This window comes from Ambystoma mexicanum, chromosome 9 (genome assembly GCF_040938575.1).
Source record: "Ambystoma mexicanum isolate Mex_15411 chromosome 9, UKY_AmexF1_1, whole genome shotgun sequence".
In the NCBI taxonomy this organism is placed as follows: Eukaryota; Metazoa; Chordata; class Amphibia; order Caudata; family Ambystomatidae; genus Ambystoma; species Ambystoma mexicanum.
The window spans coordinates 974,258,743-974,274,130 of NC_090931.1; the positions used below are offsets into that span (position 1 = coordinate 974,258,743).

Sequence of the window (15,388 nt, forward strand, 5' to 3'; positions counted from 1 at the left end):
GTGTGCCCCCCTCCTGCCCCCCTTGAGTATCTGTGTCCCCCCTGCCCCCCGTGAGTAACTGTGCCCCTCCTGCCCCCGTTAGTATCTGCGTGCCCCCCTGCCCCCGTGAGTATCTGTGTGCCCTCCTGCCCCCCGTGAGTATCTATGTGCCCCCCCTGCCCCCCGTGAGTATCTGTGTGCCCCCCTCCTGCCCCCTGTGAGTATCTATGTGCCCCTCCTGCCCCCCCCTGCCCCCGTGAGTATCTGTGTGCCCCCCTCCTGCCCCCTGTGAGTATCTATGTGGCCCTCCTGCCCCCCCGCCCCCCGTGAGTATCTGTGTGCCCCCCCTGCCCCTCGTGAGTCTGTGTGCCCCCCTGCCCCCCGTGAGTATCTATGTGCCCCTCCTGCCCCCCGTGACTATCTGTGTGCCCCCCTGCCCCCTTTGAGTATCTGTGTTCCCCCCCTGACCCCCGTGAGTATCTGTCTGCCCCCCCTGCCCCCTGTGAGTATCTGTGTGCCCCCCCTCTGCCCCCCCTGCCCCCGTGAGTATGTGTGCCCCCCCTGCCCCACGTGAGTCTGTTTGCCCCCCCTGAGATTCTGTTTGCTCCCCGTGAGTATCTGTGTGCCCTCACCCTGCTTGCCCCCCCTCTTGCTCTGCGCTCCACCCCCCCTCCTCATTTCCATCCTCTTCAACTTCCCTCCTACTCCCCCCTCCTTTTCTCCCCCTCTTAGACTTCCGCCTCCTAGCACTTACTCCTATCATCTGTTCCGTGACTCTTGATAGCAGCTTGTCTGTCCCCCCCTTTTTGTTCTCCCTCTCCCCCTCCCCTACTTTTCTATTTGTCACTGACTTTTTGCTCAGTAGCGTGTCTTGTTCTCCGTCCCCCCTCCGTCCACTTGCCCCCCCTCCCACCCCGCCTCTTGTTACCACCAGCACTGCGTAAATTGTCGTCAGACTTAGTAATGTTACTGCTTGCTCTGTTTTCCTTCCTTTCCATCACCTCCTGCCTTACTTGTTCTATGCACTTGCACTATCAGAAATGTCGACAGGCCTATTATGATAGTTATTTTCACATTCTGTATTGTTTCAAGGACTTTTGCTGAATGTAACTGTATTTTCCTATGTCCCCTCCCTCCTTGAAGCGCTTTGAAAAACATTGTGTATAGGCGCTATATAAATAAACTATCATATCATAACTATCATATATCCAGAGGGACCCGCCAGGGGTGTCCGCTGTCTCCCTTGGTGTTTGCCTTATCGATGGAGCCATTTGCCGCGAGAATCCACCTCAATTCCAATATTAATGGGGTCACGGTGGGCGGGACTGAACAGAAAGTGGCGCTCTACGCCGACGATGTACTTCTCACAGTCACAGATCCAGCCAGCTCGATGCAAGCCCTGCTCGAAGAATTAGAAGCATTTGGCGCATGTTCCGGGTTCAGGGTGAACTATGATAAATCCTCCGTCCTCCCAATCAACCTCCCAAGGCGCCAGGCAAATACTCATTGTCCCGATCTGCCAATCCCGTGGGCTCACACCTCATTGGAGTACCTGGGCGTTCATATCCCCAAATCCAGCCCGTTAATCTACAAACACAACTTCCCTCAATTATTTAAAACGCTACGCTCAGACCTGAAACGATGGGACAAACAGGAGATCTCGTGGCTAGGCCGGGTTGCCGCGGTAAAAATGAACCTGCTCCCCAGAGTGCTTTATGACTGCCACGCGCTCCCAACTCATATCCCTGAAACGGATCTTGTAGCCCTGCAGCGCGATATTATGAAATTCATCTGGGGAAGCAAAAGACCCCGCATCGCCAGGAAAATCATGACCCGCAGCCGACAACTCGGAGGTCTTGGGGCCCCGGACATCGCTAGATATCGGCGCACAGCTCAACTCGCGCAGGCCTTTGCTTGGACCTGCTCAGGGGATTGCCCAACCTGGCTGCAACTTGAAGAAGTGTGGTGCACGTCCCCCTTATCAGACCTGCCCCACATCCAGTCCCGGAACACCCTGCCCGCAATATCTCCTCTGCCAGCAACCTGAAACACAGTGGACAATTGGAAAGCTGCAAACAGAAAGTGTGGAATCAAAAGCTTGTTGGAAAGCTGCAAACAGAAAGTGGGGAATCAAAAGCTTGTTGGGTCCACTAACCCCAATCTGGGGCAATCCAGGCTTCTCCCCTGGCCTTTGCCGCCGAAGCTTCGCCAATTGGTCAGAGGGCGACCTCCACAGAATCCCAAACTTTTTAAATGAAGGCCAGCCGCTCTCCTTTGAGGACTGTAAAGCGAAGTTCAACATCACAGAGGAGGAACGATTCCGGTAAACTCAAATCAGGCACTGGATCTCACAGCGCTCTGTTAGAGAACGGCATCCCCTCCAAGAGGCAAGATCTCTACCCTCTATAAACTCCTAGAAAAAAACAACCCTGAATCAAAGGAAAGGTACATGCTGAACTGGGAGCGCAATCTTCGGCGCCCCCTGGACCTTGAAGCCTGGGACAAAATTTAGACAAAACTTCACAAGAGCACCCAGTGCGTTACCAATAGGGAAGGAGGATATAAAATATGCTTTAGGTACTATATTACGCCGTCCCAATTGTATAAAGCGGGGATGCGACCCTCACCGAACTGCTGGAGGGGGTGTGAGCAAGAGGGGTCGCTTTTCCATCTCCTATGGGACTGCCCAAAAGCGGCGCATTATTGGAAGGGGGTTCTGACACATATCCGAGCAATAACAGGCCTCAACATCCCATGGGACCCTGGAATCATATTGCTAGGAGATTCGGGGGAAGGGGACCTACCAATGTCAGGAAATGCAGCTCGCCTCTGCACCCACTTACTATTGGCGGCCAAGATCGCCCTCGCCCGTCTCTGGAAGCACCACAAGGGCCCCTCTATCCCACTCTGGTGGGCTAAGGTTTGGGATATTATTGTTGCAGAAAGAGTCACTGCATCCCGTCTGGGCAACCTTAATCCTTTCCTGAACACTTGGGCCCCATTCATAGACTATGCGGATCGTTACCCTGCCCTCACACTGAAGCCGCCCAGTGTCCGCTGATTGAACTGAACCCCGCATGCCTATAGCTCGGCCCACTTCAGAACCATCCCCCTCTTCTATTGCCTCCCTATCAGAATATCGCTATGAATGAATTTCACCTTTTAATATCCATTCTTCCATTGTAATGAACTGTGTCATCACAATCTTGTGCTAATTCCGTTGTCTACTGTTTAATTTGTTTTCCTCCTTTTCTGTTTGGTTCATGTTCTGATTAATATTGAATAAAATATATATTTTGAAAAAAAAAAGGCTAGGTGGATGGCACAGTTCGATCGGTCTTACACACTTTGACTTACTGGTACAATTCAACAATTCATGCTTGGGCTTCAAGCTTTTGGCAGTTTATTAATTCCTTAGACTTTGTCTGCTTTCTCATAAATACTCAGTTCTACTCTTGACTTTTACTTTGCCACAATTCAACACAGGCTTCCCTCCGACTGTCTTGAGCCTCTCTTTCTCTTTGTGAGGGTTCCCTTCCCCATGTTTTGTCCTTCTATCTTTTTACTGTCAAAGACTTTCGAAACTGCAAGGATTTTACGTAGCCTCTGCATGACAAGGCTTGGAAAAGGAGCCCAGGCCATTTTTCCTTGTTGCAGGGTCCAGGAGCCAGGGCTGCTAAGTAAAGATAAAGACTTATCCTGACCAATTGATTCTTGTGGAACTTTTGCTTGCTTATATACACGTTTTTGGAACTTTTGTTTTGAACCACAAGGACGGACTGCAAGTCGGCAGTCAAAGAGACATTTCCCTTTTTCACGTTATGTTGAGTTTAGCCTTTGAGGAATAGGTTAGGATTTGGACACAGGACGGTGAACTTTACTTTGGACATTCTGACCCAGACCATTTCATTAGCTAGTTATCTTGAGGCTGGGAAAGCCCTCTTCGAGGTAGGGTTAGTTAGGATTTCCTCCAACTTCTCTCCATTTTTGTTATTAATTAATAAGTCTTTGCCGATCAACATGCCACCCTTGTGTCTAACTCTTACTCCTACACCCTCACAGCACAATATCAGCATCTGCTCACATTCTCCTTCTGCAATGGCTTGATGGTTTGAAAAGAGATGGTCTAGAGGGTTGCACAGAATTATACCCCATTCACATTCTCCTTCATTTCTCTCGAAATTAAGGAAAGCCTTTGGGTCTCTGGGTTCCCACCTCATGCTTTTAGAAATGTAGCGTCTTCATTTGTGAACTGCATGTCAGAGTGTATGTCTGTCCTTCCTTGAGCAGTATTTGCTGGGGACACTGGATTGGTTGTGAACATTGTGCATGGTAGCCACAGTGCAGGGTCAGAAATTAATATTCGAAGAGCATGAGCTAAAACCAGCTCCTGGGTGTTGGGCATCACCCAGTAGGCAGGAGCAACTGCTGCAGAACCAGGAGTGTTATAGAACACACCACCAATCTAACTTCCATAGGAGAGGAACATTTTAATATATGCAGATTTGTAAGGATCCAACAATAGCTCCTAGTTGGTGCTAATTTCAAGCTTACCATGCTCTCCTTGCCTAAAAGCAGGAGTTAAATAGCTCTCAACAATTCCAAACCCTGCAATGCATAGCTTCCCATTGTATGATGGGTTATGTTATTGGCAATTGGTCATACATTTACTCACCGGGGTCTGCAGGAGATCCGGTTCTGACCTCGGCCGCACCTAGGTGTTCCAGGCCAACCGTGTGGATGATGGAGCTGACTGGCCACCCTTGGGATAAGCTTGGTGGGCTGTACTGTGCCTCCTCCTGTGCCTGCTGTTTCCTTGTGGTGTTGTGCTAGCAGTGGGAAGACCCTGGCTTTCAGGTTGTTCCACCTTTTTAATGACTTTGATGTCTCATTGCAGGGGGTAGAAATTCAAGTTGCAATCATAAAAGAAGTAATTACTTCGAAATCACTTTAAAAAAAAGACATGTAGTTGTGGTTTAATGGGTGGAAAGGGGGCTGGGAGGGGACTGGGGTAGAAGTATCAGTAATGGGGGAAGGTGTGACATTGGGGGAGACCCCCGCACATTTAGACATGGAACCCTAATTTCAGGCACTTTGCATTTAGCTTTTCCCCCTGGTATATTTGCACCCTCTTTCACTCTCCGATGGCTGCAGGAAGTGGGTGATTTTCAATGGATCGACTTTTTAAAGATGGCTGCCGTTTCCGCATGGTCTAATTCCTCCAATATTTGGTGGGAATTACTCAAAATACTTTTGGCGGTATCACTAATTACAAAAAATAGGTGCCGAATTACCACTAAGTAGTGGATTTTGCAGTTATCGCCAGCTGGACTGTCCTACGGCCATGAGCTCGTAATATGCTGGTAATTCTGCAGGACACATTGGGCCTCATTACGACCCAGGCGGTAAGTTACCGCCTGGGCCGTGACTTTACCACCGTGGCGTAAACTACGTTTACGCCATGGTAGTTGGCGGACTTACCGCCCCATTCCGACCTTGGCGGGGCGGTAAGTCCCCAATCCCCATTTACCCTTCCCCATTCCCATTTTTGCCCCATAGGGCATAATGGGAGTGGGGAAGGCGTTAATTACGCCACCGTAAATTACGGTGGCGTAATTAACTCCATGGTCCCTTAGCGCCATGGATTTTAACACCTGCTAAAAGCAGGTGTTAAGTCCGCCATGGCGCTAAGGGACCTCGTACTCGGGCGGTAAGGGTCGGCGCTGTTTACGCCGCCGTAAAACCCTTACCGCCTGAGTCGTAATGAGGCCCATTGGCGGTAACGGTAATTACACCCAAACTCGGAATGAGTCTGAATGTCTGATCTCCTGCATATCACTTTATCTTTCTAGTACTGTCCCAACTACTGCAGTTGCTAGTAGCTTGGTCTTGTTGTTCTTAGCGCTAAGTCAATGCTACATGAAAACCTAATACAAATAAATGAATAAAACATAATGCTTTGCGTGAGTGTCCTTTGCAGTGCATTTGTAACATGAAATGCAGTTAAGTGAATCCAGCCACTATCCTGTCTGGAAAGCAAATGAAATGCTGAAACTCGTGCGGTAATAAAACAGAACTATTTTATAAAAAAAAAGAACCAGCACATGTTTACAGTATGGTTTACTTCTTCTCATTAGGCAAAACACGGTTTGCAAGACATGAAGTGCAGTTCATTGGAATCAGACTGGATCTATTTTCATCCCGACGCTTCTGGCAGAGTAATACACGTAGGACCAAATCAAATTAAGTAAGCATTTTAAATCATTCGAAAATGTACCCATTTTTATCAGAAAATGGTACTGTTCCGGAAATTCTTTGTTAAAAACGGATCTTGGTGTTAGAATGTTTTGCATTTGGAATACAGATAACATTTATCGATGGGAATCAGTCTATACAAAACAACTATTTTAGCATTCTGTGCTCATGGTAGTCCATTTACTTGCGCTTATAAAAATGCATCAGTTCCTTTGGAATACACTGTTGATCATCACTGGTTGGTTTTGGCTCATTTAAATATTGCCAAAACATTGCTACTGTAAACTACACTCTAAAGGGGAGTTCGGGAGCAGTGTATGGCATTGGCATGGCAACATGCCAACGGTTGGAAATGAAATGGCCAAAGCACCAGCTGGGCCTTTACCCTCTCGCTCACGTCTGCCGGCCCGCTGCTGTTGCAGGGGAGATGTGCGCACTACCAAAGTAAAAGCAAAATTACTGTATTTAACGATATGGCTGTTACATTTTAATTTGTATGCACCAATGCTTTTTTATGAGTTCAAATCCTGTCTGACTATATTTTAGCAGCAGACTGATTGCTTTCTTTCCCGCGGGCCAAGCTTCTTTGAAGTGCCGGTGTGACAGACATTACTCAAGCAGTCCTTTCTCTGTCTTTGCCACGCCTCCTTCTTTCAGGGCGATTTTGATTCCGCTTGTGGGAGAGAGTGAGCGCGGCCGTCCACCGCAACACCTTGGATAGTGCCCGCATGGGGGAGCCTAGCATGGTGTGAGAGGGGCCGCTGCCCGTCGCTGCTGCCGTGAGGACAGAGCACGATCGCGACATGGAACCACTGCTGTATCATGAAATTCCATGCATTGGCAATGCCAATAGTTTGGGACCTTTAATGTGGTTCTTTGCATTTTGCATTTATAGGCACTAGGGTGCAAGTGCACATTTTCAAAGGAGGATGCGATAAAGGATGCAGGTGTGCAATAGGATGAGAAGGGGAATAGAGCAAAGGAGGAAGCCGTTGATAGTGGGTGCCATTGATGATGAGCAAGAGGAAATATGAGCAAGAAAGGGGGAGGGTGTGGGTGGGGTAGAGAAAGTTGGTAGACTGGGTGGGGTGGGGGTAGAAAGAGATGTTATTTAAGGAGAGTTGGGTGGGGTAGGGTTGATAGGTGGGGATAGAGAGAGTGGGGGTAGGGTGGATGGGTGTAGAGAGAGTGGGGGTAAGTGGGTGGGGTAAGAGTGGGGGTATGGTGGGTGAGGTAGAGGGAGTGGGGGTAGGGTGGGTGGGGGTAGAGAGAGTGGGGGTAGGGTGGCTAGGGTAGGGGAAGAAGGAGTTGGTGGGGGTAGAGAGAGTGGGGTTGGGTGGGTGGGGGTAGAGAGATTGGGGTAGGGTGGGTCAGGGTAGAGTGAGGGTGGGTGGGGGCAGAGAGAGTGAGTGTTGGGTGGGGTACGAGAGTGGTGGGTAGGGTGGGTGGGGGTAGGGAGAGTCTCGGTAAGGTGGGTGGGATAGAGAGTTTGGGGGTAGAGTGAATGGGAGGTGGGTGTAGAGAGAGTGGGGGTAGGGTGGGGTAAAATGGGGGTAGGCTGGGTGGGGTAGAGAGTGTCAGTAGGCTGGGTGTGGGTAGAGAGAGTGGGGGGGGTAGGGTGAGTGGGTGGGGTTAGAGAGGGGAGGGTGGGTGGTGGGGGTAGGATGAGCGGGTGGCGGTAGGGTGGGTGGGGTAGAGTGGGGGGTGGGTCGGTGTTTGTCAAGTGAGTGGGGGTTCAGTGAGTGGCAGTAGGGTGTGTGGGGGTCGAGAGAGTGGGGGGAGAGGGTGGGTGGCGGTAGAGTGGGTGTTAGAAGAGAGAGTGGGGAGGGTGGGTGGTGGTAGAGAGTGAGGGGTGGGTGGGGTAGAGTGGGGGTGGTTGGGGGTAGGGTGGGGGTCTGGGGTAGTGAGTGGGTGTTGGGTGAGTGTCGGTAGGGTGAGTGGGTGGGGGTAGAGAGTGGGGGTAGGGTGGGGTAGAGCGAGTGGGGGTAGGGTGGGTGGGGTAGAGCGAGTGGGGTAGGGTGGAGGAGGTAGAGCGAGTGGGGGTAGATAGTGGAGGTAGGGTGGTTAGCGATAGGGTGGGTGGGGGTAGAGTGAGTGGGGGTCAGGTGGGTGGGGTTGAATGCATTGGTGAGGGAAGAGGGGGTAGGGTGGTTGGATGGGGTAGAGAGAGTGGGGGTAGGGTAGATTGGGGGGTGGGTGTTTAGTGAGTGGGGGTCGAGTGAGTGGCAGTAGGGTGGGTCGGGGTAGAGAGAGAGGTTAGAGATTGTGGGGAGGGTGGGTGAGTGGTGGTAGGCTGGTTGGGTGGGGGTAGAGAGAATGGGGGTAGGGTGGGTAGGGTAGAGTGGGGTGGGTGTTTGTCGAGTGAGTGGAGGTTGGGTGAGTAGGGGTAGGGTGGGTGGGGGTAGAGTGAGTGGGGGTAGGCTCAGTGGGGGTTAGAGGGAGTGGCAGTAGGGTGGGTGGGAGTAGAGTGGGTGGTAGTAGAAAGAGTGAGGGGTTGGGTGGGGGTAGAGAGTGGGGGTAGGGTGGGGGGTGTAGCAAGAGTGGGGTTAGGATGGGTCTGTGGGATAGTAAGAGTGGGGGTATGGTGAGTGGGTGGGGGTAGTAGAGTGTGGGTGGGGTAGAGAGAGTGGGGGTAGAGAGTCTGGGTAGGGTGGGTGGGGTAGATATAGTGGGGGTATGGTGGGTGTATGGCGATGGGGTGAGTGGGGGTAGAGTGAGTGGGGGTTGGTAGAGGGGGTGAGGTGAGTAGAGAGTGGGGGTTGGGTGGATGGGGTAGAGTGGGGGTTGGGTGAGTGGGGGTAGGGTGAGTGGGTGGGGGTAGAGAGAGTGGGGTAGGGTGTGTGGGTGAGGGTAGAATGGGGTAGGGTGATTGGGTGGGGGTAGAGAGAGTGGAGATAGGGTGGGTGGCAATGGGGGGTGGGTGGGGGTAGAGTGAGTGGGGGTAAGGTGGGGTAGAGTGAGTGGATGGAGGTAGAGTGACTGGATGGGGTAGAGTGAGTGGCAGTAGGGTGGGTGGGGTAGAGAGTGTGGGGGAGGGTGCGTGGCAGTAGAAAGTTGGGGTAGAGAGAGTGGGGCGTGGTTGGGGTAGAGAGAGTGGGGTCGGGTGGGTGGGGTTAGAGAGTGGGGGGTAGGGTGTAGTGGTTGGGAGTAGTGTGGGGGGTAGTGTGGTTGGGGGTAGAGAGAGTGTGGGGTAGAGAGATAAGCGGTTGGGTGAGTGGGGTTTAGATGGAGTGGGAGTAGGGTCGGTGGCTGGGTTTAGTTATTTGTGAGCCTCATCTTTTTTCTTATTGTTTTTCTGGCAGTATCAGGGTGTGTAGTCCGACACTTGGAATGGGAAAAGCAAAAACACATGTTCCCCAATGTAAAACGCTTAACAAGGTGGGTTGGGGAAAGCCCGGATGAGTGTACGTGTTTAGTGCGTTGGGGCATTTAGGTTTAAGTGATGATCACTATGGCGTGTGGACACTGACAGCCTTCCATCTTATTCCCATTTACTTGAGTGCACTCTCATCCGAGACGATCAGAAGAGGTCTCAGTGTCTTTCTTGGGGCTACTGTGTGCCATCCGTGCACGTATCACCATTACACAGGGAATCCTCAAGCAAGGCACCCGTCCTCGAAAGCACCTTGAGTTTGGTGACCTGGATGCTGCTTCGGTGTGGGCGTGCTCACCACCGGTTATCACACTGGGTGTGAGGCCACCATCTCCCGCTGCGGACTGGATCTGCACTACATATATATTTCTGAGGCTTGTGGAATCTGCTTAGATCACATGCTGTGCATAGGCCTACATCTAGTGGAAGCTGCGTAGTATTACAGTTTGTTTTTCGAAACTCGAAAATGGGCGTCGACACAGGGCGTGCCAGTAATACTATCCCTAGTGTGACGTCCGCTGTACCCAAGATCCCTCACGCGTCTAGGATCCTCAGATTGTTTTTTTCCGCCATACTGGTCGGAAGCATTTTGCGGAGTCCCCTGGCCTTAGCCATACTTTTGCTAAATATCGATAAATTTACATCCTTTCCCACCCCAACGTCGAACTTCGACACTCGACGCCAGCTTGGAGAAGAATTCGACCGTCGGCTGCTGCACGACGGATTTGGGCCTCGGAAGGCCTCTGGCCTCCGCCCGGGCCTTGGAAGGCCTCTGGCCTCGGCCCTGCAAGTAGAGAGAGTGGGGAGTTGGACATACTCTACACTCTTTGTATATAGGTACATACTATACATTTCCTACACTTACCAGCCCGCTGCCTCAAGGTGCGTATGGAGGGTACCCCTTTTCAATTCTGCCCCAAGTGCAATCGCAAATACCCTTGGGTCGACAGGCACGCCACGTGCAATCTCTGCTTGCCGAGGGACCACCCCGAGGCGAACTGCAGAGTGTGTAGTAGGTTTAAACCTAAGACACTTAAGGACCGTTCGACGAAGCGTTGGGCCCACCACTCCAGGCAGGCGGCCATGGCGGCGGAGGGCGCCTTCAGCAATGGCAGCGACGCCGTGCTTTCGGACGGCGAGGGCATTACGGCGTCTAAAGACAGCCGAGCGCAAGTCCCCGACCTCGGAAGGTCGTCCGACAGGGCGGCTATGGGGAAGACCCCCGGCGACACTAGCGCTTCACACACCACTCACACAAAAAACACAAAGTCCAACCAAGACTCGACGACGTCGAGTTCTCGGAAAGAGACACATAGAGAACGGTCCGAATCGGTGTCCTCTGGGCTTTCTCGATCGAGATCGCCGCATGACTCCAGGCAATCATCCACTCTTGCCAAGAGTGCCTTGCTCCCTAAGCTAATGGAAGTTCGATCGTCGGAGGACGAAGACGACTTCCACCCCCAGGCCGCTCTCCAGGAGTCGGAGCCCGCAGACAAGATCACCGCGGCCCCCGATCCCCTACCCCCACGTCCGAAGGACAGGGACTCTACCCCCGATCCTCGACGCCAGGTGTTGAAAGCCTCCGGAGGCCCAAAGGGACAGGGAAAACACTCTTCCACTCACGGGGAGGGGGGAAAACAGCAGAAGAAGCAGCCTCTGCACTCTTCCACACCTGTAAAACACTCCACTCCTCATAAACAGACAGACAAGCCCAAGTCTGCTGCTATTTCTAAAACCAGCAAATCTACTCAGGATAAGTCTCCTAGACTTTCAGAGAGAGTTATTCCCAGTTCCAGAGAATGGTCGAGTGATGGCATAGATAGGGTCATGTCAAGGATGTCTTCTTTGGCAGACTTTTATGCTAAAAATCCAGACCATTTTCTTTCATACAATCCACAAGGCTCTGCACCATCAGGCTTTAATGATCCTATCCCCCCCGAGTAAGAAGCCCCGGTTTGAGACACCTATAGGTCTTCGGACCCCTTCGATGTACAACCATACTCACCCTGAAATTTGCAAGAGGGAAAGGAAATTGCACACCCTGTGCTTTGATGAGAAATCTAATTTCATATAGCAATTAAAAGCTCCAATGGCTTGTCACTCTGTTGGATAGTCTTATGGGGTGCTGGGGGGAAAAACAGTAGACCCTGGTATCATAGGTCAGTGAAACTTTGAAAAGAATGGTGTTCCCATCAACAATGGGAACTCCCGTCACCTGCACACCTCTGGGTATTGGATAACAAGATCCAAACAAAATATACTTTTTTGTTCACTCGTTGTTGATTTTTAGCATTGCAAAGTATCAATTAAGCCACTCTTTTGTACAAATATTACATATGAAAACATGCAATGATTTGTTTCAATATACATAAAAGTTTCAAAAAGTCTTTATGAAGGCATGATAGTATTTTAGTACCATATACATGATAATAAAGAATGTTCGAGTTCAATTCACTCAAAAAGAATATACAGTAATTCAAGAAAAAATTCAAGAAAAAAGGGGAAAGCCTTCCTAATTCAGAGCTCTACGCGTTTCGAGAGTGTGCCTCTCTTCTTCAGGAGCAATAACTTTTCAGTATGGACACAATGTTTTTTTATCCTGTTATTAATTCACAGTCAACAAATAAATTCAAAGTATGTCCATTTCATTTTTCTTTCATTTTTCTCTGTCTTTAGAACTTCAAGCGTCCCTTCTTGTTGTGGAATGGTGAAAACGTCATCTAGTGAAGTAGCAATATGATGTGCTGTAAATGACAATAATATGTATATTAGCTAGTGATTTAAACGGGGAATTAAATAAATATAAACCCGTGTGGGAAACTGTATTCCTACCTGTGTTTCTTGTTCATATCCTGTGAGTTTCTCAATTCAAAGATGACCACTGTTAATGGCTGGCATCTGTGACTTCTAATCAGCCTTCAACATTGTGTCAATGATCTACACAGACACACGACCTCAAGTCACATGACAATAAATAGGGAGAGAGGATTGAAAACGCGCGGCTCGGGCAGAGATTGCAGACCTTGTGTTGGAGTGAAGGAACATCACTAATAAGGTATGAAAGAAATGAGAGAGGTTACAACATCTATTAGTGACATGGGGAAAGTTACATACATTGACACAATGTTTTTCGCGTAGGTTACCTTTGAAAAGCTGGGGACGGGACCACGAGGGGCTCAGCACTACAACAAACACTACCAACAGGGCATTGAGGTAATTTTTTGAACTTAAGTTAAGGAATCAGATGAAAGCATAATGTGCAACTACATTCTGATAGAAATTATCAAATCATTATTTGTGACAGAACGAAGGCTGATTAGAAGTCACAGATGCCAGCCATTAACAGTGGTCATCTTTGAATTGAGAAATACACAGGATATGAACAAGAAACACAGGTAGGAATACCGTTTCCCACACAGGTTTATATTTATTTAATTCCCCGTTTAAATCACTAGCTAATATACATATTATTGTCATTTACAGCACATCATATTGCTACTTCACTAGATGACGTTTTCACCATTCCACAACAAGAAGGGATGCTTGAAGTTCTAAAGACATAGAGAAAAATGAAAGAAGAATGAAATGGACATACTTTGAATTTATTTGTTGACTGTGAATTAATAACAGGATAAAAAAACATTGTGTCCATACTGAAAAGTTATTGCTCCTGAAGAAGAGAGGCACACTCTCGAAACGCGTAGAGCTCTGAATTAGAAAGGCTTTCCCCTTTTTTCTTGAATTTTTTCTTGAATTACTGTATATTCTTTTTGAGTGAATTGAACTCGAACATTCTTTATTATCATGTATATGGTACTAAAATACTATCATGCCTTCATAAAGACTTTTTGAAACTTTTATGTATATTGAAACAAATCATTGCATGTTTTCATATGTAATATTTGTACAAAAGAGTGGCTTAATTGATACTTTGCAATGCTAAAAATCAACGAGTGAACAAAAAAGTATATTTTTTTTGGATCTTGTTATCCAATACCCAGAGGTGTGCAGGGGACGGGAGTTATCATTGTTAATGGGAACACCATTCTTTTCAACCATACTCACAGTCATACTCGCAGTATCAAAGAGAGACTTCCTTTGGTGAGGACCCAGATTTTGGCATGGTAGAAGAGCAAACTGGGACGGGCTACTATGGGGATGATGAGGACCAAGAAGAGGAAGACCCTGAAATCTACAGAGTAGATTCCCCGGTAGAGAAGGAAGCCCCGGTTACTGACTCCCCTGTCGATAACCAACCCCTCCTGAACGAGGTTCTCGCGCGAGCAGCAGAACATTTCTATATTGACACCCACGGTGTCCAGGAGGAGAGGGACTTCACCGAGGAGTTAGTGGGAGAAAGGAGGCCTGTTGCCCAGACCATCCCTATCCTTAAGTCTATTCAGCGAAGAATAGACCCGTCCCTGGTGAACCCGAACCTCACCAGAGCAGTTAATCCCAGAGTTGAAAAACATTTCAGGGCAGCCCAGTCTGACTCTCTCTATATAAGAGGACATCTGAAGCCAGACTCCCTGGTTGTCACTAACACTCGTAAGAGGGCTGGAACACCCTTGTAATCGTCCGAAGTTCCTCCAGACAAGGAGAGCAAGAAACTATATGGTTTCGACAGGAAAGTAGCCTCAACGTCCGCCTATCAGGCAAGGATTGAAAACTCCACCACCCTGTTGGCCAGCTACAACTGCCATCAGTGGGAAGAAGTCCCGGCACTCATAGCCTCTGCACCAGAACCCTTAAAGGGCCAGTTAGCACGCATTTCGGCAGAGGCAAGAGCCGTGTCTGGTTGCATTTTAAAAGCAACTTTTGACGCCGCGGACAACGCAGGCAGATTGATAGCAGAAGGTACTGTTATCAAGAGACATGCGTGGTTACGGCAGTCTGGTTTTAAGGCAGAAACCCAGGCATCATTGTTGGACAAACCGGTGGAAGCCGATCTGTTGTTTGGTAAGGCGGTCGAGGACGCGCTGAAGAATGCCAAGGACGAATATGAGACACTCAAGTCCCTTGGCCAACTAACCAATAACCCCCCTAACCAGAGAGGGAATGGAAATTTTCGTCGCCCCCGCGGCCAAAATTCCCAGAGAGGATCAAACTATTCCCAGGGGCAGGGTACACAGTGGAACAACAACAGCCAACCGTCTACCTAGGGTTACGGCAGGGGTAATAGGAGAGGACGTGGTAAAGGCAGAGGCAGCCCCAGTAGAAGAGGCGGCACGCCTCCACCAATGCAGTGACGCTCAGTTCAGGGTCCCTTCTCACGCAACCCCAGTAGGGGGACGCATTTCCAACTTCACCCAGGCTTGGGAAGGGATCACATCAGACAGATGGGTGCTGTCAACAGTATCAGCAGGGTACTGTATAGAACTACTGCAGCGTCCCCAAAACCATCCTCCACGACAAAGAGTACACTCTTTAGAACATCAGAAGATTCTCCTCGAGGAGAACGCCAATCTGCTAGCAAAGGACGCGATAGAACTCGTCCCAGGACACCAGGTAAACAAGGGTATTTATTCAACTTACTTCCTTGTGCCAAAAAAAGATTTGACAATGCGCCCAGTATTGGACTTACGGCCTGCCAACAAGTATGTCAAACCCCAAAAGTTTCGAATGACTACTCTACAAGAGGTAATCCCCCTCCTAAAAAAGGGGGATTACATGGCAACTTTGGATATGAAAGATGCCTATTTTCATATTTCCATGTTCCCAGCGCACAGAAGGTACTTGCGCTTCAAGGTGGACAGTCGGCACTATCAGTTCAAGGTACTG

General features: G+C 49.5%; 1 protein-coding gene across 1 annotated transcript in view; it reads left to right on the top strand.

Moving 5' to 3' along the window:
- DCAF17 (DDB1 and CUL4 associated factor 17) overlaps nucleotides 1-15,388 on the top strand; it is a 1,369,255-nt gene that overhangs the window by 955,151 nt on the left and 398,716 nt on the right. Inside the window, exon 11 of the mRNA XM_069616196.1 lies at nucleotides 6,117-6,226. Within this exon, the coding sequence (XP_069472297.1) occupies nucleotides 6,117-6,226 (110 nt within the window). The remainder of the gene's footprint in view (nucleotides 1-6,116; nucleotides 6,227-15,388) is intronic.